Source organism: Giraffa tippelskirchi, chromosome 14, assembly GCF_054371585.1.
Source record: "Giraffa tippelskirchi isolate mGirTip1 chromosome 14, T2T-mGirTip1v1.2.pri, whole genome shotgun sequence".
In the NCBI taxonomy this organism is placed as follows: domain Eukaryota; kingdom Metazoa; phylum Chordata; class Mammalia; order Artiodactyla; family Giraffidae; genus Giraffa; species Giraffa tippelskirchi.
Window position 1 is genome coordinate 22,922,696 of NC_137288.1, and position 21,876 is coordinate 22,944,571.

At 36.0% G+C, this 21,876-nt stretch overlaps 1 protein-coding gene across 3 annotated transcripts in view; it reads right to left on the reverse strand.

The window, feature by feature from the left end:
- Nucleotides 1-5,179: 5,179 nt before the first annotated feature.
- The window catches only part of CCDC102B (coiled-coil domain containing 102B), a 324,997-nt gene continuing 308,300 nt past the window's right edge, over nucleotides 5,180-21,876 (reverse strand). For 2 of the 3 annotated variants that reach the window (XM_081562701.1, XM_081562700.1), the window contains exon 15: nucleotides 5,180-8,837. In XM_081562701.1, the coding sequence (XP_081418827.1) occupies nucleotides 8,759-8,837 (79 nt within the window). In that variant the 3' untranslated portion in view covers nucleotides 5,180-8,758. Of the gene's footprint in view, nucleotides 8,838-11,993; nucleotides 12,348-21,876 lie in introns of those variants that run through there. The other variant, XM_081562698.1, reaches the window with a different exon arrangement.

Sequence of the window (21,876 nt, forward strand, 5' to 3'; positions counted from 1 at the left end):
ACTTATGGACGTGGGGAGAGGGGAGGAGAGGGTGAGATGTATGGAAGGAGTAACATGGGAACTTACATTACCATATGTAAAAGAGAGAGCCAATGGGAATTTGCTGCATGGCTCAGGAAACTCAAACAGGGGCTCTGTGTCAATCTAGAGGGGTGGGATGGGGCAGGAGAAGGGAAGGAGGTTCAAAAGGAAGGAGATATATGTATACCTATGACTGATTCATGTTGAGGTTTGACAGAAAACAACAAAATTCTGTAAAGCAATTATCTTTGAATTAAAAAATAAATTAATTTAAAAAATTGGATTCTCTGCTCATTTCCGGCTCCATGTATTTTAAACAGCACGTCTGTGGCCAAATTATAATTCTGAGCCAAACAAATACTGTGGTGGAAAGGTCATTCTGCAGAAATAATATTTTAACTTTCTCTTCTCTGGGTGAATTAATGCCGTGATGTGGATACCTTTCCCATTTAGATAAGAGAAGATAAAAGAAATTATATTGCAATTTTAATATTTCCTTTGTCACTTTGAATAAAACCCATTAATGCTTGGGCTTTACAAAGATGTCCTACGTGAACAAAAAATACAGCCAGGTTATTAACTGAATGTAATTGCCTGATGATAACAGACTCTTTGAGTCTCTATTTGACACTATTTCACTTGAAAAAGGCTATCAATTAGGACCCCACATTTAAAGCAAGTGGGGAAATTATGCACAGACACTTTTAACAGAAAGGTGACGCTTGCATAAAATAGTACATGTCATTTTCAGAATACCAAACTCCTACTGTAGCATTGTTTAAACAAGAAAAACCATAGTGCTTTTTTTTTAATGTGTCCCCAAGTGCCAAAAGACATGAGGTAGCTAAGTATGCCCGGGCCTCAGATGCTGTGTAGAATATGTACCAACAAAGTCGTTTCCCTTTATCCTGGTGAATCTGCTCACATAATTCAGATGATGCCGATAAAATAAAGTGCGTGTGTGTGTTCTAAGGGTTCTTAGTAATGAAGCATACTAATTAGAACACTGAAAGTATTATTGGCTTTGTAAGTCAAATATTTAATTTTGAAGTCTTGAATCCAGAGCATGTTGTGTTCACAGATGTCATTCATATTTGGATTCCTATTGGGGGAGGCAGCAGAAATTCACAGAAAGGCACTGACTCTGGTAGAAACCTGGGCCCAGACTATTAGCTCTACGGAATGCCGTTTTAAAAGTTTTGAGAGATTTGTCTGTTACCAGCACTTTTGTAAACACGTAATAAATATTATATTCTGAATTTAGGTGAGTCTTTCTAAGTATGAGTTTCTTTTTTTATAAAGGTGTAAGGATATGTGAAGGGAGACGTTCTGAGTCCTGCTCAATGTGATTCTTCCTCTTTGCACCTGTTTCCCCCTACCTCCCTGCCCCACCCCATGAAACAGGGAACTTAATCAGACCATCCTGATGGGCAAGCTTCATATTCAATAGACACACTATATGTTTAGAGATCAGTCTGAGGTAATCATTTCCCTCCAATTGTGCCATGTCCTCTATTTATTGTTGCTTTTTTATGACTAGGCATCTTGCTCATCATTGGCTGAACTGTGATGTGATCCATGCCTTCATGGTCTTGGGGTCTCTGTGTCACTCTCTCCCTTGCAATCAGATTACTTAGTTGACCCCTGCACTGTTTCTCTGGGACAGAGCTGGCGTTACTCTTTCTTCTCTCCATCCCACTGAGGTACACAGAGTGAAGGCCACTCCTTCATCATGTGCTCTTTTTATTCTCCACAGGCCAGACCGTGAAAAACAAATCCGAGAATCCTTATCTTGAGCAAGTTTAACAAAAACAAAGATCTTAATAAATATTTTACTCATAAAATTGGTAGTTTTATCAAGCCATAAAAATTGAATGGGCAACATATCAAAGCGGTAGTTTGAGATACATTTTATTCTAAAATCATTTTATGTTATTCTTTCCTTTTCAAATCTAATTTTGGATTGACACAACACCTTCATTTTCTTTATAAGAGAGAAAATAGGGTCTGTAGTTTTGCAGCTGAACAGTTTTAGACTTGGTCACAAAGAAAAGTTATCTTCTGGAGATGTCTAGAAGAACATGTCAGGGTCTTGTAGGGAAGAGCCCTCAATCGAAAGGGGGTTAGCAGCAGCTTCCTGAGCTAATGATGAACATTGTAACATATTACCGTTAAGGGAGCTTAGAAGTGTAAACCATGATGGCCTGCCTATTGGAGAAGGAGCATCCCTTCTTCTTTTCCCAGAAGCCTCTGCAGGGATGCCCAGCCCACATTTAGGAGCAGGATGATCTATGACCTCCATATGCCTTTAACATTCCATCCATACAACCCCATATCCTGCTATTGCTCCAACATCACACTGGAACGGTCTGTCGTCCCTTTGTCATGCTTCTGCATTCTCACCTCATCTTTGCTGCAGGTTTCCATCTTTTTATTTACCTAAAACTTTTCTTATATAAATTTATTTACTTATTTATTTTTGGGTATTTGTTGCTGTGCATGGGATTTCTCTAGTTGCAGAGACTGGGGGCTACTCTCCAGTTGGTGGTACAGGGGATTCTTACTGTGGTGGCTTCTCTTGTTGTGGAGTGAGGGCTCTAGGTGCATGGGTTTCAGTGGTTGCTGTGCACAGACTTTGTTGCCCTGCAGCATGTGGAATCTTCCCAGACCAGGGATCGAACCTGTGTCCCACCCCTGCATTGACAGGCAGGTTCTCAACCACTGGACTGCTAGGGAAGTCCAACCCAAAGCTTGTTGATACTTAAGCATGCCATTTCATCTCCCTTCCTCCATAGATCCTTTCCAAAACTGTCCATTCCACCTCGACCATCTTGTCTCTGAACTCCCATAACACCTGTTCCATTTATTTGACACACAGTAACCTATTTCTGTGTGATGTCTCTTCTCATTCTGCCTCGTGGCAGAGTTGCTGGAATGTCATGGGAACATACACACCCATACAGCTCATCTTCTCTGTCAGCAGCAAAGGAACTCCTCAAATCCTTCAAATGAGTGCCTAGAATACAACTCCACTGTACCCTGAGACTATTGATAGTAATTTTGTTTCTGATTCCAAACAACATGTATCCAACTGTTTTGGATAGGCCATCTTCAGTATTTATTTCAAACATGTGAGAGTCAGGCACAGACTCACAGTCAACATAGTAGCAGAACCAATGCATGCCTGTTTATTATACACTGAGAGAATACAATTCTCTAAACACTAACAGTAAAAACCAACATTTATTGAAAAGGGACCCTGGGCTAAGCTGTTACCCATTTTTAGGAATCTGAAGCTTCATAAACTTTAAGTCATGTCTCTAAGTCATACAAACAAGGAGGAGGCAGGACTCGAACCCAGGTCAGACTTTCTTCAAAGTATTTGCTTCTCCTTGAAAACAGTTCTCTAGGGCATAAACGTGGTGTTGAGACACAGGACACCAGTTCTCCTGCTGACACTCAATCCACTAAATCTGTCTAAAATCCAAGCTGATTTTTTACACTGCTGGCTGTTACTTACTAGTGGCTGCATAGACAGCTATCATTAATGCACTTTTGAACGTGAGGAAACTGAATGATCAAGTAGCCACAGAATATACCTACTCTGACTTTTCAATCTGAGATGAAATCTTTCCATAATTCTATGCAGTTTTTCCAACAAATTGATGTACTTCACGTATGTCAAAAGCCTTTTCCAACCCTGCTTACCCTGACCTAATAATTGCCTCTTAATTCCCAAAAGATTAGTCATTTTCATTTTGTAATTTTTCCTGAACATTTGCTCTACAAAAAAAGTGTCTTATTTATTTTGTATTGTCAGCATACAGCAATTCCGTAATAAGCTTCTTGGGTTAAAAATGATCCTGTAATTTCAACACTGTGTACTTATTTAAAGTTCGTATTTCTTTTTACTTATTTATTTTTGTGGCAAAGTCTTTTCTTAGTCACAGCTTTCAAGTTTAGATGAGGGCTGATTTTCCCCTTTAAACATTACTAACATTTTATTCAGGGATCTTTTCCCTCAGTGAGAAACAGTAGAAATTGGCAGCATACCAAGTAGTCTGATTCAGCAAGAATGCACCTGGCAAACTCCAGTAATTTTGTTTCATCCTTTAAGGTTTTCTGCTCTGAAAGCTATCAAGGGTCACATAGTAGCTGGAGACAGAGTGCTCATGCAAATTTGATTTTAGTTCTTAACTGTCTTATATCAACTATGCTGATTCTTTCATCCATATAGAAGCCATACGTGTCTCTTGGCTATATGAGTCACGTAAGCAAGACTTTTAATTATCTCCCTATATACATTCCTCCCTTTGTAGAATTAAAAATTAAGCCTACACATAGAAGTCAATGGATAGGTAGTTGATTTTAAATATAGAAACACTGTTTTAAATACAGGGTTAACTTCCATAAGAGACTGAGCTTTAAAATACATTTATACAGGCATATTCTAAAAGTCAAAACCCTAAAAAGCATTATCTGTCGTTATTGTATACAATAGTTCAAATATTTTCACCAGCTTTTGGCTACTATATAAGAGTGAGCTATAAGTCCTCAAAATAATCAACAGTAAACTAAAATGTATTGGGTTCCTGCAGTGTCCCAACAATTAGGCTACAATTTTTATATTTTTATACATTTCACTGTCAAAATAATTCATTGTAGTAGATATGATGTTCATATTACAGACAGAGAAGAAGTTAAGATTAACTTCTTAAAATCTTGCATTTTCTAAGTAATCAAGTATGTTGGACTCTCGAGTCTATGCTTTATGCCCTCAGTTTGTTAGAGAAAATGTGATACAGTTGTGAGACTGTTTGAAAAGTTTTTGTTTCATAAGCGTAAAGACTGTGACTCTGAGATTCACCTATTTTTTTGGAAATATGATCCTTAAAATGGTCACATAAGATAGTGATAAACACTATGCCTTGGAATCCCATTATTTCTTTGCTGGAAGAAGTGCAAATTCAGTTAAAGACTCTTAGTTAGCAGCACCACCAGTAGTGCTGAAAGTGACAATGTGTGTGTCACAGAATAAGATGAATGAACCACAGTCTCAACAATATAAAGACTGCTAATAGTTCTTAACATTTCCAATCAGAAGTTAAGTATAGAATGGTGGCTTAAAAGTTAAACCTTTCAAGGTTAGCTGTTTTTTTATTTTTTAAATGTGTCTGAGAGTGATGGTAACAGGTGCTCGGGGCTGGTGCACTGGGATGACCCAGAGGGATGGGATGGGAAGGGAGGTGGGAGGGGGGTTCTGGACGGGGAACACATGTACACCCATGGTGGATTCATGTCAGTGTATGGCAAAACCAATACAATATTGTAAAGTAAAAAAAAAAAATCACAGGGCGATAGGTTTCCATAATGTCTAAACAATTTATGCATTTGGCTTCCTTCACAATGGTCAAATTAACACTTTACATTTTATTATGTAGCTGATAGAGAACTAATACCACTATTTTGGCCTACTTATTTTATATTCATATGTAAATAATCTCCTAAAACAAGGGTCTTGGCCTCTAGCAGACTTGTGAATTGAACAGCAATTCTGAAGAGTGTGGCAAACACTAAAAATATACCAAGTTTACCAAGGAAGTATATCAAGATTCTACTTAGAAAAGTCATAATGTGATATACATATATGCATACACACACAACATAGATAATATATTGACTTTCAAACGTTATGTCCATGTAAAGTCACAAAAGCAAGTGTTTTACATAGACACATTTTGGTGTACCTCCATCAGTAGTACAAAATCACTGTGAAGTAGCCAGACTATGTTTCAAAAATAAAGTACCCCAGTCCTGACTTGCATACATAAAAGCTTCATGCAGCTTAATGCAGCATTTATAAACAGGAACTCTGAGGTCAGAGAGTCCAGGGTTGGAATCCTGGATCAGCCACTATCTTATACCCTGGAGAAGGAAATGGCAACCCACTCCAGTACTCTTGCCTGGAAAATCCCATGGATGGAGGAGCCTGGCAGGCTACAATCCATGGGGTCACAAAGAGTTGGACACAACTGAGTGACTTCACTTCACTTCATACAAATTATTTACCTCTTTGGGTCTTATTTGCCTTAGCTATAAGCCTGGGATAATTATTCTTGTCCCACAACACTGTTGTGAAAATACAATGAGTACAGAAGGCACTTAGCACAGGGCTGAGCAAATATTAATTATTCAATAAATAGTATCTTATTATTACAGATAGAATAGAAATTATTCTAGTTATGATAAACTCACTTATACACTGAAAAATTTTGGTTTATTTGCATTATACTATTGAAGAAATTTCCAAAGTCTAGTCCAACTGAAAATATTTGATGTAGGCTTAATGTGAAAATAATATGAGAAAATCATCTAAAAACAATGTTTTAAAGGAAAAAGATTTTGAAAAAAAAGTAGAGGGATTTAATGTTGGTATCGAAAAGAGCAGGTAACTCCTTGCTACAGGGAAGAGAGGATTTATTTCTGGGCAATGGGAAAGAATGTTGATATATATTTTGGTATTATACTACTGAAGAAAAAAGTGTCAGCTGGTTAAATTTTGAATAAGCAAGCCAATCTTTTTATGGTCCTTAAAAAAAAGTGCCCAATAATGCCATAACTATCAAGTTATTCTTAAGTTTTATCAATATGAATTAAAAACCTCCTTGCCAAAAAAATACATTGATTTCTAAAATCCTTTTTATAAGAAAAAACTTAAACTGAATATAATTTGTTGCTGTTTTATTAAGAAAATCTCCATTTATTTAATGTAACTTCCCTTATGAAGCTTTATGATTTTAAATAGATCCTACGTAAAAGTAATACAGAATGTGAAAATTCTAAAAATAAAAATTTGGTATAAATTAATGTAAAACACCAAGGATTAGCAATGTAAAAGATGATAAAATACCATTTATTAAAATTACTAATCACAGACCTGAATTCCATGCTATTTATATTTTAATAGTTTGCATTACCTAATGTTTTTCTGGCTTGAAATTTTAATGTTGAAATAAAGGCTGTATACATTTTTGTATGTTTATTAAATGTAAATTTTGTTGGTTTAAAAGCAAGATAGAAAAACAAAATCATAGGTGAGCAGCTAAGTCTAATTTTAATGGAGGGTCATATCTATGACAGATTGTTTTCAATAATTAGAAAATATTCTGAATCAAAGTAGAATTTTTTATTCAGTGGCTACAGTGTCACAGGGATGGATACCTCTCATAAAAATAAAACTGAGCATCAGATTTCCCACATTTCTTCCTCACATGGCAGGGTCTTTATACTGGACCCAGAGTTGTAGTACAACAACATGGATAGAAAATGAGCCATGTGGTCTGGAAGACATGGACTTGGAAGTCCAGCTCACAGTGTTCTACCCATCTGTAGCTGGCCAATTCCAGAACATTTGTGAACCTTGATTTATTTGTCTCCATAACTATTATGTTATGTACAGTAGACAGTAGCCTCACTCCATGAAACCTACTGAGTTCAGTGGGCAGCACACAGAGGAATTAAATAAGGGTGGCTGCTTTTAAAGCCTGTTGCAAAGTGGTCTTTTTATGTGATGAGGTCACCTTGCTGCACAGGCATTTCATACCTATGGCAGCTGTGAGAAGCATACAAAGGACTAACTTGGTTACTAGGTGAATTCTTAGTATGATCCTTGTTCCCAGGTCTTGCCATATAAATACATTTTTGTCTGAGTCTTTCTAGTAGAATGTTTATGAGTATAAAGTGAGCTTTATATTTGTATTTGGCATGTGTAGCTGGAAACAATTTCCAGAAAAACCTTTTGGGTCATCTCAAGGCTCGGTGATCTAAAGGGAAGGCAGATCTAATGGAAGCCATGATTGTCTATTGGTTAAGCAATATACATATAATCAAATACCAAGTCAACTGTACTCTGCTTTCAAAGTAATACATGAACAGGCTTATAAATTTTTTAAATGTTATATAAGTGTGTTATGCCGCATGATACAAGATAGAACATCTGCTTTTCCAAGCAGAATAAGATGATTAAAATAATTCAATATGATAGATCCATGGTACCCTTCATAAAATATTATAGAAAGTGAAATAAAATAATAACAATAAAGTTAATTATTGAGACCCTAATATAAATCATTAAACACACAGAAAAACTCTCAACAAGTTATTGAACATAAGTGAAGGGGGCTTCCCTGGTAGCTCAAATGGTAAAGAATCTGTCTGCCAAAGGCATCATCTAAAAAGAAAGAAAAATGTTAATGCACTTAAGCCAAAACATTAATAATGAAGTAGACAAATATAATTTATTGCCTTCATGAGTCAATGTCAAACTAAATTTTGCTGTAGCTTTAGCATGTACATGCTCACAGAGACAGCTAGTGTCTCATCTAGAAAACATTCTCCAACAGGGAATATGGTGGAAGTAACCTGGAGGACATGCTGAATTTTAGATGAATTTATAATTGTCTATTTTGCAGATAGATATATCTAGCTTTGGATTTTAGCTCTCTCAAAATCATGTGTCAGAACAAAACATAATCTTATGCATACATATAAACAGCCTGCTTGTGCTTTTGAATACATCATCCAGGCAGGAGTAAAGCTGCTAGTCAGAAGATGGGCCTGGGACCCTGAGACAGAGGCCCTGTGAGTTCTAGCTGCGTGGTAAGAAGAGATGCGTCAACCCAGAAGTGGCGGTGTCAGAACAGGGCAGGAGTTTGTTTTGGCCTCTCTATTTTGGATCTCAAATGACAGGTCTATTGAACTTCAACTTTAATTGGCATCGTGCAGCTTCTTTGAAACCACTCAGTTTAATGTCGGTCCTGAGGGGTAAGAAAGTAGAATAAGAAACGTTAAATTTAGGGAAGATGTTGCTATGATCTGAATGTTTGTGGCCCCCAAAACTCACATGATGGAATTCTAATGCCTATTGTGATGTATTAGGAGGGGGGACCTTTGGGAGGTGATTGGAGCAGGAGAGTGGAACCTTCATGCGTGGGATTGTTGCATAGTCGCTCAGTTGTGTCCAAATGTTTTGTAACCCTATGTACTGTAGCCCACCAGGCTCCTCTGTCCATGGGATTCTCCAGACAAGAATACTGCGGTGGGTTGCCATTTCCTTCTCCACATGAGTGGGACCACCACCCTCTTGAGAGAGACCTCACATTGCTTCCAGCCCCATCCAGCCCACAAGGAGACAAGTTTGCCTTCCCTTGACCATGTGGGCACTTTCAGTTTTTACTTCTATCTTCCAGAACTGTGACAAATCACATTTTGTTGTTGTTCATGAGCCGCCCAGTCCGTGATCATTGTTATAGCAGGCTGAGCACATTAAGGCAGAAATGGAGGTGGGGCTGTTGAACGTATTTTCAGGAATGAAAGTAGAAAGAAAACGGGATGGAATATATTGATAATTTGTGCTAGCTGGCCTTCCCTGCCCCCCAGGATAGAAACAAAAGCATGAAAAAGGAAAAATGATTTATTTTTAATGATACTAATGCTCTTTCAATTCGATCTCACCTTATTTCTTTACTAAGTTTCACTTTAGATTGAAGAAAACTCTACTCATGTTGTCACTAGAGTGATTTGAACACTGAAATCTGGTTTTTAACTGGAGGATGATTGCTTTACAATGTTGTGTTAGTTTCTGCCATACAACGTGAATCAGCTGCATGTATGTGTGTCGCCTCGCTCTTGTGCCTCTCGTCTACCCCCCATCCCACCCCTCCAGGTCATCACAGAGCACTGAGCTGAGCGCTCCGTGTTACACAGCCTCTTCCCATTACCTAGCTATTTTACACATGGTAGTGTGTATATGTCAGCCTTACTCTTTCAATTTGTCCCACTCTCTTCTTCTCCTACTGTGTCTGGATAAAGAAAATAAAACTAGGAAAGGAATTGGTGTACTAAGACTGATTCTGTAAGGCAGAGCATGTGAGTTTTATAAAGATTAACAATGTCCTGTGTTCTAATGGTACATCCACAAGCTATTCCTTCCTTTAGTTTGATCCAGATTACTTGAATTCTTTACTTTTTGTAGTTCTGTTGTTCTCTATTTTTCTCTGCCTCCCTAAAAAATAATTTCTGTATGCTCAGTCATGGCAGAGTGTAATTTCCTTACAGATGGGAGCTTGTCTTCTGAAGAAATTAAAACGCGCTGAGCAGACTCTCACCCATAATAAAAAGCTACCAGAAGGTCTAACTGCAGTCACATACTTAAGGAAGTAGATGAAGCATCACTTCCTCTTTCCACTTAGTATGTAGGAATCCAGAATAGTTTCTTGCTTCATGACTCTGAACATAAACACCATTTTCCTTTACAAAAAAGTCTACAAAGGAAAAAAAAAACATCGCTTTTCAAAATACTTTTTGGTAGTGGACATTTTATTAGTCTTGGGATGAATGTTTTACTTCCCTTGAATTGGGAAACCACTCTCAGGGAATTTGAAAATAATTATTTCAATACAAGGATGTAGAGCTCCTGAACTTGCATAATTTCCCATAAGAAAAATTAAATCAGGATTATGTAAGTAGATCACTACAAGTCCAGTTGGCCCTGAGGCAATGCCTGGTAAGAAGTAAAGAGGCCTTCAGTGAGCCACCAAAGACAGGCTAGCCTCAAGCTCAGCTTGTCCCCAACAGTCTTACTTCAGTGATCATTTGCAGTAAGACCACAAATACATATACTATCCATGGTGTTGAAAAGATTTAAACATGAAAAGCAATAGACTATTTTAACAAAACCCAAGCATAGTGTAAGAAAATGAAAGGGAAGAAAATCACTATATTAAAAGCAAGAGAGGCTGAATAATACCTAATCCATCTAGACTTGGCCTTCAGTGGAGCCAAGTGATTTGTGGAAGAAAACAAAATCAGCAGTGAGGCTGGGATTACTCGAATCAATAGCCTACATTCATCAGATTTTTCATATGGATGGTCATTTTTCCTTTCCCAAGACACCCCAGGAGGAATTATTAGAAGCCCTTCAGATTTCCTAGCCAAACTATAGTTCTTAGCCATGATATTTGTATGTCAGTACAAGTAATATACGGAGAAGGCAATGGCACCCCACTCCAGTACTCTTGCCTGGAAAATCCCGTGGATGGAGGAGCCTGGTAGGCTGCAGTCCATGGGGTCGCGAAGAGTCGGACATGACTGAGTGACTTCATTTTCACTTTTCACTTTCACGCATTGGAGAAGGAAATGGCAACCCACTCCAGTATTCTTGCCTGGAGAATCCCAGGGACGGCAGAGCCTGGTGGGCTGCTGTCTGTGGGGTCGCGCAGAGTCGGACACAACTGAAGCGACTTAGCAGCAGCAGCAGCAGCAGCACAAGTAATATAAACCATCAGCTAGCTTCTCCTCTCTCACTATTGTCTATTCAGTATACTGATACTTCCTGATACTTCCTCAAATAGTATGGGATCCTACTCATATTTGCATCTATTTTTTTCTCCCTTGCTGCCACCCCCCCACAAATGCCCCCCACACTGACTCACTAAAATACCCAAACCAGTGACTGTGTTTTGTCTCCTCTGTCCCCAGAGTATTCTTGTTAATAATGAAAAATTAGAGCAGAAATTTATATGCATAGATGTTTATTGCAATAATATGTACAATATTTAAAGATTTGAAAGACAAATGTCTAACAATGGAATAGCTTCCAATAATATAATCATACCTTAGAATATTATAATCCAAAAATGGTGCTTTAGTAATTTTAAATAGCAAAATATTTAAAAATAATTTTGGATAAAAAGCAGGATCAAATCTGCATAGATATAATTGTAGTTATATTATGTAATCATGCAATTAGCACATAGATATATATTTAGTATATGCATAAGTCTAAGAGTGTGTGTGTCCGGAGAGAGGTTGTATAGAACAGACATTGTATACATGAGTATGGACTCCGGAGTCTGGCTGCCTGAATGTGAATCCCAGCTTTGTCACTTAATAAGCAAATTACGTAAGCTCTCTTTTCCTCAGTTTCATCCTTTTTGAAATGGGGAAAATAAATACATGGTTGATATTGAGACTAGATGGCTGAATTCTACTTGCTGTTCCTTCGCCAAGTTGTGTCTGACTCTTTGTGACCCCATGGACTGCAGCACAGCAGGCTTCCCTGTCTCTCACTATTTCCTGGAGTTTGCTCAAACTCATGTCCTTTGAGTCAATGATGTTATCTAATCATCTCATCCTCTGTCACCCTCTTGTCCTCCTGCCCTCAGTCTTTCCCAGCATCAGGGTCTTTCCCAATGAGGCAGCTCTTCGTATCAGGTGGCCAAAGTATTGCAGCTTCAGCTTCAGCATCAGTACTTCTGCACAGAATTCTACTTAGAACAATGCATAACAAAGAGTAAATATGCAATTCTTAGCTCTTAGGATCATCCAAATACATACACACATTATAAGTACACAAAATGAACCTATGCATACACATAGACACTTGCAAATCTATGCAAAATCGAGCAAAGTGTTATCAGTATTTCTGACTTTTGAGATTGTGAATAACTTTTGTGATTACATGTTTTTTCTATTTTCTGAGGTTTTCTGGAATGCAAAAATATGCTTTCACAATCAAAAACAATTTTGCATGGTATTTAAGAACAGATGGATTGAGTTACACATATATGGTACATATGCTTAAAATACAATATTGTATTAAAAATACAATACTGCTTAAAGCAATGCTCAGCATATAGGATGCCTTATAGAAACATGTATTAAGTTAATATAAATGGTAAATTGAGGAAATGGACATAGTAATTAGTAACTGGAGAATATTTAGCCTAAGGGATGTGCAAGAAAGGAAGTTAAAAATGGAATTGTAGAAGGCGAAATCAAAGACTTAAGTATATATTTGATAGGCAGCGTCGAAGAAGCTTGTACAAAATCAGAAAATCTGTGACAAAAAAAAAAATAAGCTTCATGGCCAAATTTAGATTCCAGATAAGCTAGGGAAAATAAGATCAGAGTAAATGGGATAAATTTGTTTTAAAAGAGGAAAAACTTTTACATGATCCTGGAATAAGGGATATAGGGTTGGGTGTCGGTATGTAAAAATTTATATTTTAAAAAGCAAAAAGGTAGTTGTATTTTTAATTTTTTGAGGAACCTGCACAGTGTTTTCCATGGTGGCTTCACCAATTACATTCCCAGCAACAGTACTAAGTTTCCTTGTCTCCATATCATTGCCAATGCTTATTATTTCTTGTCTTTTTGAAAATAGGCATCCTGACAACAATGAGTTGCTATATCATTGTGGTTTTGATTTGTGTTTCCTTGATAAACCAACATTTCCACTCCTGGGTATCTATCCAGAGAAAATGAAAACAGTAATTCAAAAAGATATATATATGCCCTGATGTTCATAGCGGCATTATTTGCCATGATCAAGATATGCAAGCAACCTAAGTGTCTGTCAACAGATGAGTGGTAAAGATGTGAAACACACACACACACACACACACACACACATACACACACAGAGGTGTGTATTACTCAACCATAAAAGAGTATGATGCCTGCCATGTATGACCACACAGATGAACCTGGAGGGTACTATGCTTAGGGAAGTAAGTCAAACAGAGAAAGACAAATGCAGTGTATTTTCACTTATATGTGGAATCTAAAACATAATACAAATAAATATATCAGAAACAGACTCACAGAGAACCAACTAGTGGTTACCAGAGATGAGAGTGAGTGTAAAGGGAACACATGTAAACCCATGGCTGATTCATGTCAATGTATGGCAAAAACTATTACAATATTGTAAAGTAATTAGCCCCCAACTAAAATAAATAAATTTATTAAAAAAAAATAAATAAAAAAAAATTAAATAAAAAAAAGGGTGACAAGATAGGCAAAGGGGATTAAGAGGTACAAACTACTAGGTATAAATTAAGATACACGTATATAATATATAGCACAAGGAATATAGCCAGTATTTCATAATAACCTTATAATCTATAAAAAAAAAAAGTCACTGCTATACTCCCTGAGACTAATGTAATAGTATAAGGCAACTGCACTTCAATAAAAATAAATAATAGAGATATTGAAAATGAATAATCCATACACTCTGAGAAATCAAAAGGGAGGTTGATGGGTGCAGGTTGCCTCTGGAGAAGGGCGAACCTGCAGAGAATGCTGGTGGCTCTAGGTGAAGACTGTGGGGAGTGGGCTAAGGATGCATGAAGACCCTCATCTCCAATAAAGGTCACTGGTCTAAACCAATATACTTCAGAAGTGGTAACTCACGGATACATACATACATATGAAGAAAAGACATAAAGGCAAGGCTGGACTTTCACAGGGTGGGTCATTTCATTCCCACTTGTATTTCCCTGATACAGTCATTCTGTAGCTAATAATAGTTTTCAGGCTCTCAATATCTCATATGATGCAATGAAAATTTAGCAAAGTTTGAAATTTTCTCAATAATTCTAATTCTATTTGTTGATATTACTGACAGTATAATATTTTTATAACAAGCAAGTACCTACATGTATTTTACATTTAATCCCCTGTCCAAATAAGTTTCTCTAATATATGACTAGGTATGAAATAATTTCAGGAATTAGATAAAAAATATCAGTTGGCCATCTACAAGTTTTAACATAGTAACGTTATAAAGTCTCTTAGTATCCTAACCAATGTTTATTAGATCTGTAAATATAGTGTTAATAAAATCCACCAGATACCATTGGCCCCTCAATGAAAATATTTGTGGGAATTCATGGGTCCATGAAATTATGTCTGAAAATTTTATTAATGCTAAGTCAACATTTCAGATTTTTAATTTAATAAAAAAATACACAATTTTAGATTCTATGGCAAAACCTTAAAATTTAAATTCTGTGGCCAGAATTAATATTTGATTATATGACTTAAGTGGATGAGATATTTATCTTTATATATACAAAGGTAATAGATTTAATAAATTTAGTAAATAAAGCTAACATTACTAAAAATATTGTGGAGAAAAGGGAACCCTCTGACACTGTTGGTGGGAATGCAAACTAGTACAGCCACTGTGGAGAACAGTGTGGAGATTCCTTAAAAAACTGGGAATAGAACTGCCATATGACCCAGCAATCCCACTGCTCGGCATACACACCGAGGAAACCAGAATTGAAAGAGACGCGTGTACCCCAATGTTCATCACAGCACTGTTTACAATAGCCAGGACATGGAAGCAACCTAGATGTCCATCAGCAGACGAATGGATAAGGAAGCTGTGGTACATATACACAATGGAATATTACTCAGCCATTAAAAAAAATACATTTGAATCGGTTCTACTGAGATGGATGAAACTGGAGCCCATTATACAGAGTGAAGTAAGCCAGAAAGAAAAACACCAATACAGTATACTAATGCATATATATGGAATTTGAAAGATGGTAACGATAACCCCATATGCGAGACAGAATAAGAGACACAGATGCATAGAACAATTTTATGGACTCTGAGGGAGAAGGTGAGGGTGGGACGTTCTGGGAGAATAGCATTGAAACATGTATATTATCATATGTGAAACAGAACACCATTCCATGTTCGATGCATGAGACAAGGGCTCAGGGCCGGGGCAATGGGATGACCCAGAGGGATGGGATGGGGAGGGAGGTGGGTGGGGGGTCCAGGAAGGGGAACACATGTAGACCCATGGCTGATTCATGTCAATGTATGGCAAAAACTATTACAATATTGTAATGTAACTAGCCCCCAACTAAAATAAATAAATTTATTAAAAAAAAAAAAAGTAGAATTCAGGTGCATTTAATGAAATGAGGTATAATAGAAGAAGATTTGGTAGTGTAGGTTGATTTTAATTCTTAAATATCTTAGAGGAGTTAAAAACAACTTAGCTAATCTTCATTCCTTCTCTCTCCCTCCCAGAATCATATTTTGTTCTTTGTTTCTGCACTAGCAATTCTATTGCAAATAGATAAATGAGGCATGAATATTATAGCAATTTGGCTGACCTTATTTTCCATAAAGAGATAAAAAGTAACAAATACAATAAAATACAATTTTGTGGGAGTTCTATCACAAATAAGCTGGCATTTATGAGGTTGGTATTATTTTCAACCAAAGGGGAAATTCAGATTTCTATGGGTCTCTGAGATTTTTCTTTTCTGCTTGCAGTTAAAAAATGCAAATTCTGTCAACTTCCTGCTTACACACATGCAAATCAAACTATATAGCTTAAACTACTTCCTTTTTACCTAATCTCTTTTCAAAATGGGAATTTCTAAAAGCAGAAGACATGTTCTTAAAAGTTGAAATGGTGTGTCATCATTAATTTTTGCTATTTGAGGTTGTCAACTGCATATGTCATAGAAATGATTAATCATCAAAATTTAATAACCAGAAGTAAACACGGAACATCAACTGTGCTACTAGAAAATTATCTGTGATTGAATCAATATTTTTGTCTTCACATTTGAATGTGTAAGCAAGTTTTACAGCCAGAGTTCTATAGTGTTCTTGACAGACGTGGCAATAATAATAAGATAATATTGTAAATCTTGAAGAGTTGTGTGACTCTATTACTCAGTTTCTTAGGCACTAATTCTGAGGTGCCAATTGATGACATAAAACTCAAATACAAATTTGTGCAGTATCAATGTCAAAGTTAAATCTTAAATCATGAAAAACACACCAACAATGGAGATCACTTAAAATGTAAAATTCAACAGAAATAGTATAGCTCATTGACATGATCTGCATTTTCTCCTCATCAGGACAATTTCAATAGAAACATTTTCAAAATTATAATTAAAGTTATCTAGAATGTAGCTATGGAAGGAAGAAAATACCTTATGTAAAATATTTAAATAAGGAAGTTGAAGTCTACACATAAAGGGCATTTTCAAAGTGCAACATATGGAATTTATCAGAAAATGAAATTAGATTGTACAGAGTTTCAGCTTAATTTTAAAAAGATAAAAATATACCAAAAAGATGTTCACAAATATTATATAATGATTGCAATTTAACAATACACATTCTAGATGCCTTAAAGGATGATAAAAAATATTTAGGTGCCAATGATTTATATTAGAATTGAAGAACAACATAGAATCTAATTGTTCCATATCCTGCATAATTTTTAGTTACCTTTATCTGGTTATTGTGAAGAGTTAGACACTTACCCTTGAATTCTTGTCTTTAAAGGTCACAATGGGTACAAAAATGGGGAGATATTCCCTTAGATCAAATGCCATGCTTTCACATTCTGAAGCATATTTCTATGCAAAAATATATCAGTGAACTAAGATATTATAAAAATGAGGATAATATATAGAGCAGTATTTAGTATTTAGAGGACATAAGTAAATGAGAATACCATAGAAGACAAATAATATAAATGATAAATTATATTAATCTAACTATAGAAATGTTACATACTAATTACGTATATAAAGATCTTTTGTTTAAATCTTTTACCTGCCTCCAATCCTTCCATTATTTTCACCAAGTTATGCTTTTATATGTTAAAAGAATATCCTGGCTATTGTAAACAGTACTGCAATGAACATTGGGGTACATGTGTCCTTTTGAGTTATGGTTTTCTCAGGGTATATGCCCATTAGTGGGATTGCTGGATCATAGGGTAGTTTTAGTTTTTCAAGGAGTCTCAATGCTGTTCTTCCTAGTGGCTATATCAATTTACATTCCCACCAAGAGTGCAAGAGGGTTCCCTTTTCTCCACAGCCTTTCTAGCACTTATTGTTTATAAATTTCTTGATTATGGACATTCTGACTGTTGTGAGGTAATACCTCATTGTACTTTTGATTTACATTTCTCTAATAATTAGTGATTTTGAGCATCTTTTCATGTGTTTGCTGGTCATCTGTATATCTTTGGAGATATGTCTATATAGGTCTTTCACTCATTTCTTGATTGGGCTGTTTTTTTGAGACTAAGCTTGTATATTTTGGAAATTAATCTTTTGTCAGTTGCTAAGTTTTCAAAAATGCTTTGGATCTAATGGAAGCAGAAGATATTAAAAAAACAGGTGGCAAGAATACACAGAAGAACCACACAAAAAAGATCTTCATGACCCAGAAAACCATGATGGTGTGATCATTCACTTAGAGCCAGACATCTTGGAATGCAAAGTCAGGTGGGCCTTAGGAAGCATCATTACAAGGAATGGAATTCCATGGAATTCCAAGCATGGAATATCAGTTGAGCTATTTCAAATCTTAAAAGATGATGCTGTGAAAGTGCTGCACTCAATATACCAGCAAATTTGGAAAGCTCAGCAGTGAGCCACAGGACTGGAAAAGGTCAGTTTTCACTCCAATCCCAAATGTCAAAGAATGTTCAAACTACCACACAATTGCACTCATCTCACACGCTAGCAAAGTAATGTTCAATTCTCCAAGCCAAGCTTCAACAGTATGTGAATCGTGAATTTGCAGATGTTCAAGCTGGATTTAAAAAAGGCAGAGGAACCAGAGATCAAATTGCCAACATCCAATGGATCAGCAAAAAAGCAAGAAATTTCCAGAAAAACATCTACTACTGCTTTATTGACTACACCAAAGCCTTTGACTGTCTGGATCACAACAAACTGTGGAAAATTCTTCAAGAGATGGGAATACCAGACCACCTGACCTGCCTCCTGAGAAATGGTCAAGAAGCAACAGTTAGAACTGGATGTGGAACAACATATGGTTCCAAATAGGGAAGTAGTACATCAAGGTTGTATATTGTCATCATGCTTATTTAACTTATATGCAGAGTATATCATGCAAAATGTCGAGATGGATGAAGTACAAGCTGGAATCAAGATTGCCAGGAGAAATATCAATAACCTCAGATATGCAGATGACACCACCCTTATGGCAAAAAGTGAAGAAGAACTAAAGAGCCTCTTGATGAAAGTGAAAGAGGAGAGTGAAAAAGTTGGCTTAAAACTCAACATTCAGAAAACTAAGACCATGGCATCCGGTCCCATCACTTCATGGCCAATAGATAGGGAAACAATGGAAACAGTGAGAGACTTTGTTTTTTTAGGCTCCAAAATCACTGCAGATGGTGACTGCAGCCATGAAATTAAAAGACGCTTGCTCCTTGGAAGAAAAGCTATGACCAACCTAGGCAGCATATTAAAAAGCAGAGACATTACTTTGCCAACAAAGGTCCATCTCGTTTAAGTTATGCTTTTTCCAGTAGTCATGTATGGATGTGAGAGTTAGTCTATAAAGAAAGCTGAGTGCTGAAGAATTGATGCTTTTGAACTGTGGTGTTGGAGAAGACTCGTGAGAGTCCCTTGGACTGCAAGGAGATCCAACCAGTCCACCCTAAAGGAAATCAGTCCTGAATATTCTTTGGAGGGACTGATGTTGAAGCTGAAACTCCAATACTCTGCCACCTGATGCAAAGAACTGACTCCTTAGAAAAGCCCCTGATGTTGGGAAAGATTGAAGACTGGAGGAGAAGGGGATGACAGAGGATGAGATGTTTGGATGGCATTACCGACTCGATGGACATGAGTTTGAGCAAGCTCCAGGAGTTGGTGATGGACAGGGAAGCTTGGCGTGCTGCAGTACATGGGGTCACAAAGAGTCACAGGACTGAGCGACTGAACTGAACTGAAGTTTGCAAATATTTTCTCCCATTCTGAGGGCTATCTTTTCATCTTGTTTATTGTTTCCTTGACTGTGCAAAAGCTTTTAAGTTTAATTAGGTCTCGATTGTTTATTTTTGTTTTTATTTTCATTATTCTAGGGGGTGGGTCAAAAAGGATTTTGCTGTGATTTATGTCAAAGAGTGTTCTCCCTGTGTTTTCCTCTAAGAGTTTTATAATGTGTGACCTTACATTCAGGTCATACAGAGTGAAGTAAATCAGAAAGAAAAAAAACAAATATATTAAAAGAATAGAAGTAATGACCACATGTGTATGTATATTTCTGTATGTCTGAAAACAGAACATTTAAAAGTGTTTCAGTTAGCTGCTTTAAGAATGCTCTTAAAAACATAGCTCCACTGAAGTGTGAATGTGAGTTTCTTAGCTATACTATGAAATACAAGTAAGATAAGATTTAATGTACAGTGTAGTTATTCATTCATGAGGTTGGTGAAATTTAGCTTTAATTTCCTTTTCTCACTGTACCATGAAGAAATAAACAGTCACAGGATGATTTCATATTTTATAACTTCTCATTCATGGAAACAAGAAAAGATTTAGAAATATACAGGTTATATAGAAAAGAGCAGATTAGTTCATTCACATTGAAGTTTGTCATCTCTTAATCAAAATAAGAGAATGATGAAGAAAATCTATTAAGAAATAATTTAAATCAATATTAAATGCAAATAAGTAAGTGAGATGATTACCGGCTCATGTTCTTGTAAACGATGCAAGCGTTTGTGTGCAAACACACACGGCCAAGAAAGACTAGAATCTTTGTTTGCTGTCTTGGAATTCCATCTTTTAAAATGTCAAAGCTTTCGTATCACAATATTCACTTTACCTTCAAAAGTTAAATATAAGGCTTTACTCACATCAGCATTTGGATTCTGAACTCAGAAATAAAAGAACAGAAATTGTGCCGCTATTTCTATAGGTCTTATAAATACTATTACATTTTCAATCTGAATAGGGTAGGTTTCCAATATCTCTTAACTTATAAGTCTAGAAAAATTGGTAAACTGTCACTGAGGTAACATTTCCTTATTCCTACCATCTAAAATGTCTTACTCAGTTTCCCCACCAAAAAAATTACCTTTTGCAAATGTGAAATACACAATATGACCTCTTTTATGAAATTTCAGCACAAAATTATCTAATCCAGATGCCATGATAGTGTTTTTAAATAAAGGGAATGCAGTTAAGTATATAACTTATTTCGTTAATGGTAAATTAGTATTTTTATATTAAAGAAAATATTTCTTATGTATCTGGAATGTTCCAGACATTGTTCTAAGTATTTGGTATAAAGCAATGAGCGAGACAAACAATATTCTTGAAATAATGGAATTACCTTTCTTTCTTTTTCCTTCTACCTGTCTGTCTATCCACCCATCCATTCATTTATCTATGACATATATCTGTGGATAACTGTTTATCAAGATAGCAAAAAGATTACAGTCACAGGAAAAAAGACTGGGTGTTTAGTTATGTTCACTGTATTATTTCACTTTTAAAGTAATATAAATTGTCAGAAGACATAATCTCACCATCTGGCCTTGTTTTTAAATTTGTGATTTCTAAAATAGCTAAAAGAAATGTTTGTTGGACAATGTTGTGGATATTCTTATAATATATTTGATTTTATAAGAAATACTGTTCAGGGTTTTTATCTATGAACAAGTTGAACACATTCTACTTGCTGTGCAGTTTTCCACAAGGTCAAAACATGGCTTATGATCTATGAAGCCAACATCCATTACCTTAATTATCATAGCTCTAAATGATTATCAATATCTGATAATGATTGAAGGCACTTCCTTGTTTTTTTTTTGCTTTCAGAAATAGTATACCTACTTTTGAAACTACTTTCTTTATTCTCTTCTATGTGAATATCAATACAATTTGATAAATTCCATGCAGATTTCTGTTGATATTCTGATTGGAAATGCATGAACTTAAAGATTAGTCTGGAGAGAAATGATATCCTTATTATAACATGTTATCCATTGTTTTGGTTTGTTCAGAGCCATATTTTAAATATTTTGTTCATAGATTTTGAATTGTTATTGGAATTTTTTCTTATATCTTTAGTTAATTGAACTTTTATCAAGAAAATTTAACTTTTTATATAATGGGTCTGTACCTTGTCTTGGATATGTATTTTGTCTGCATATAATAGCAAGATTGCCTCTTTTTTCTTGCT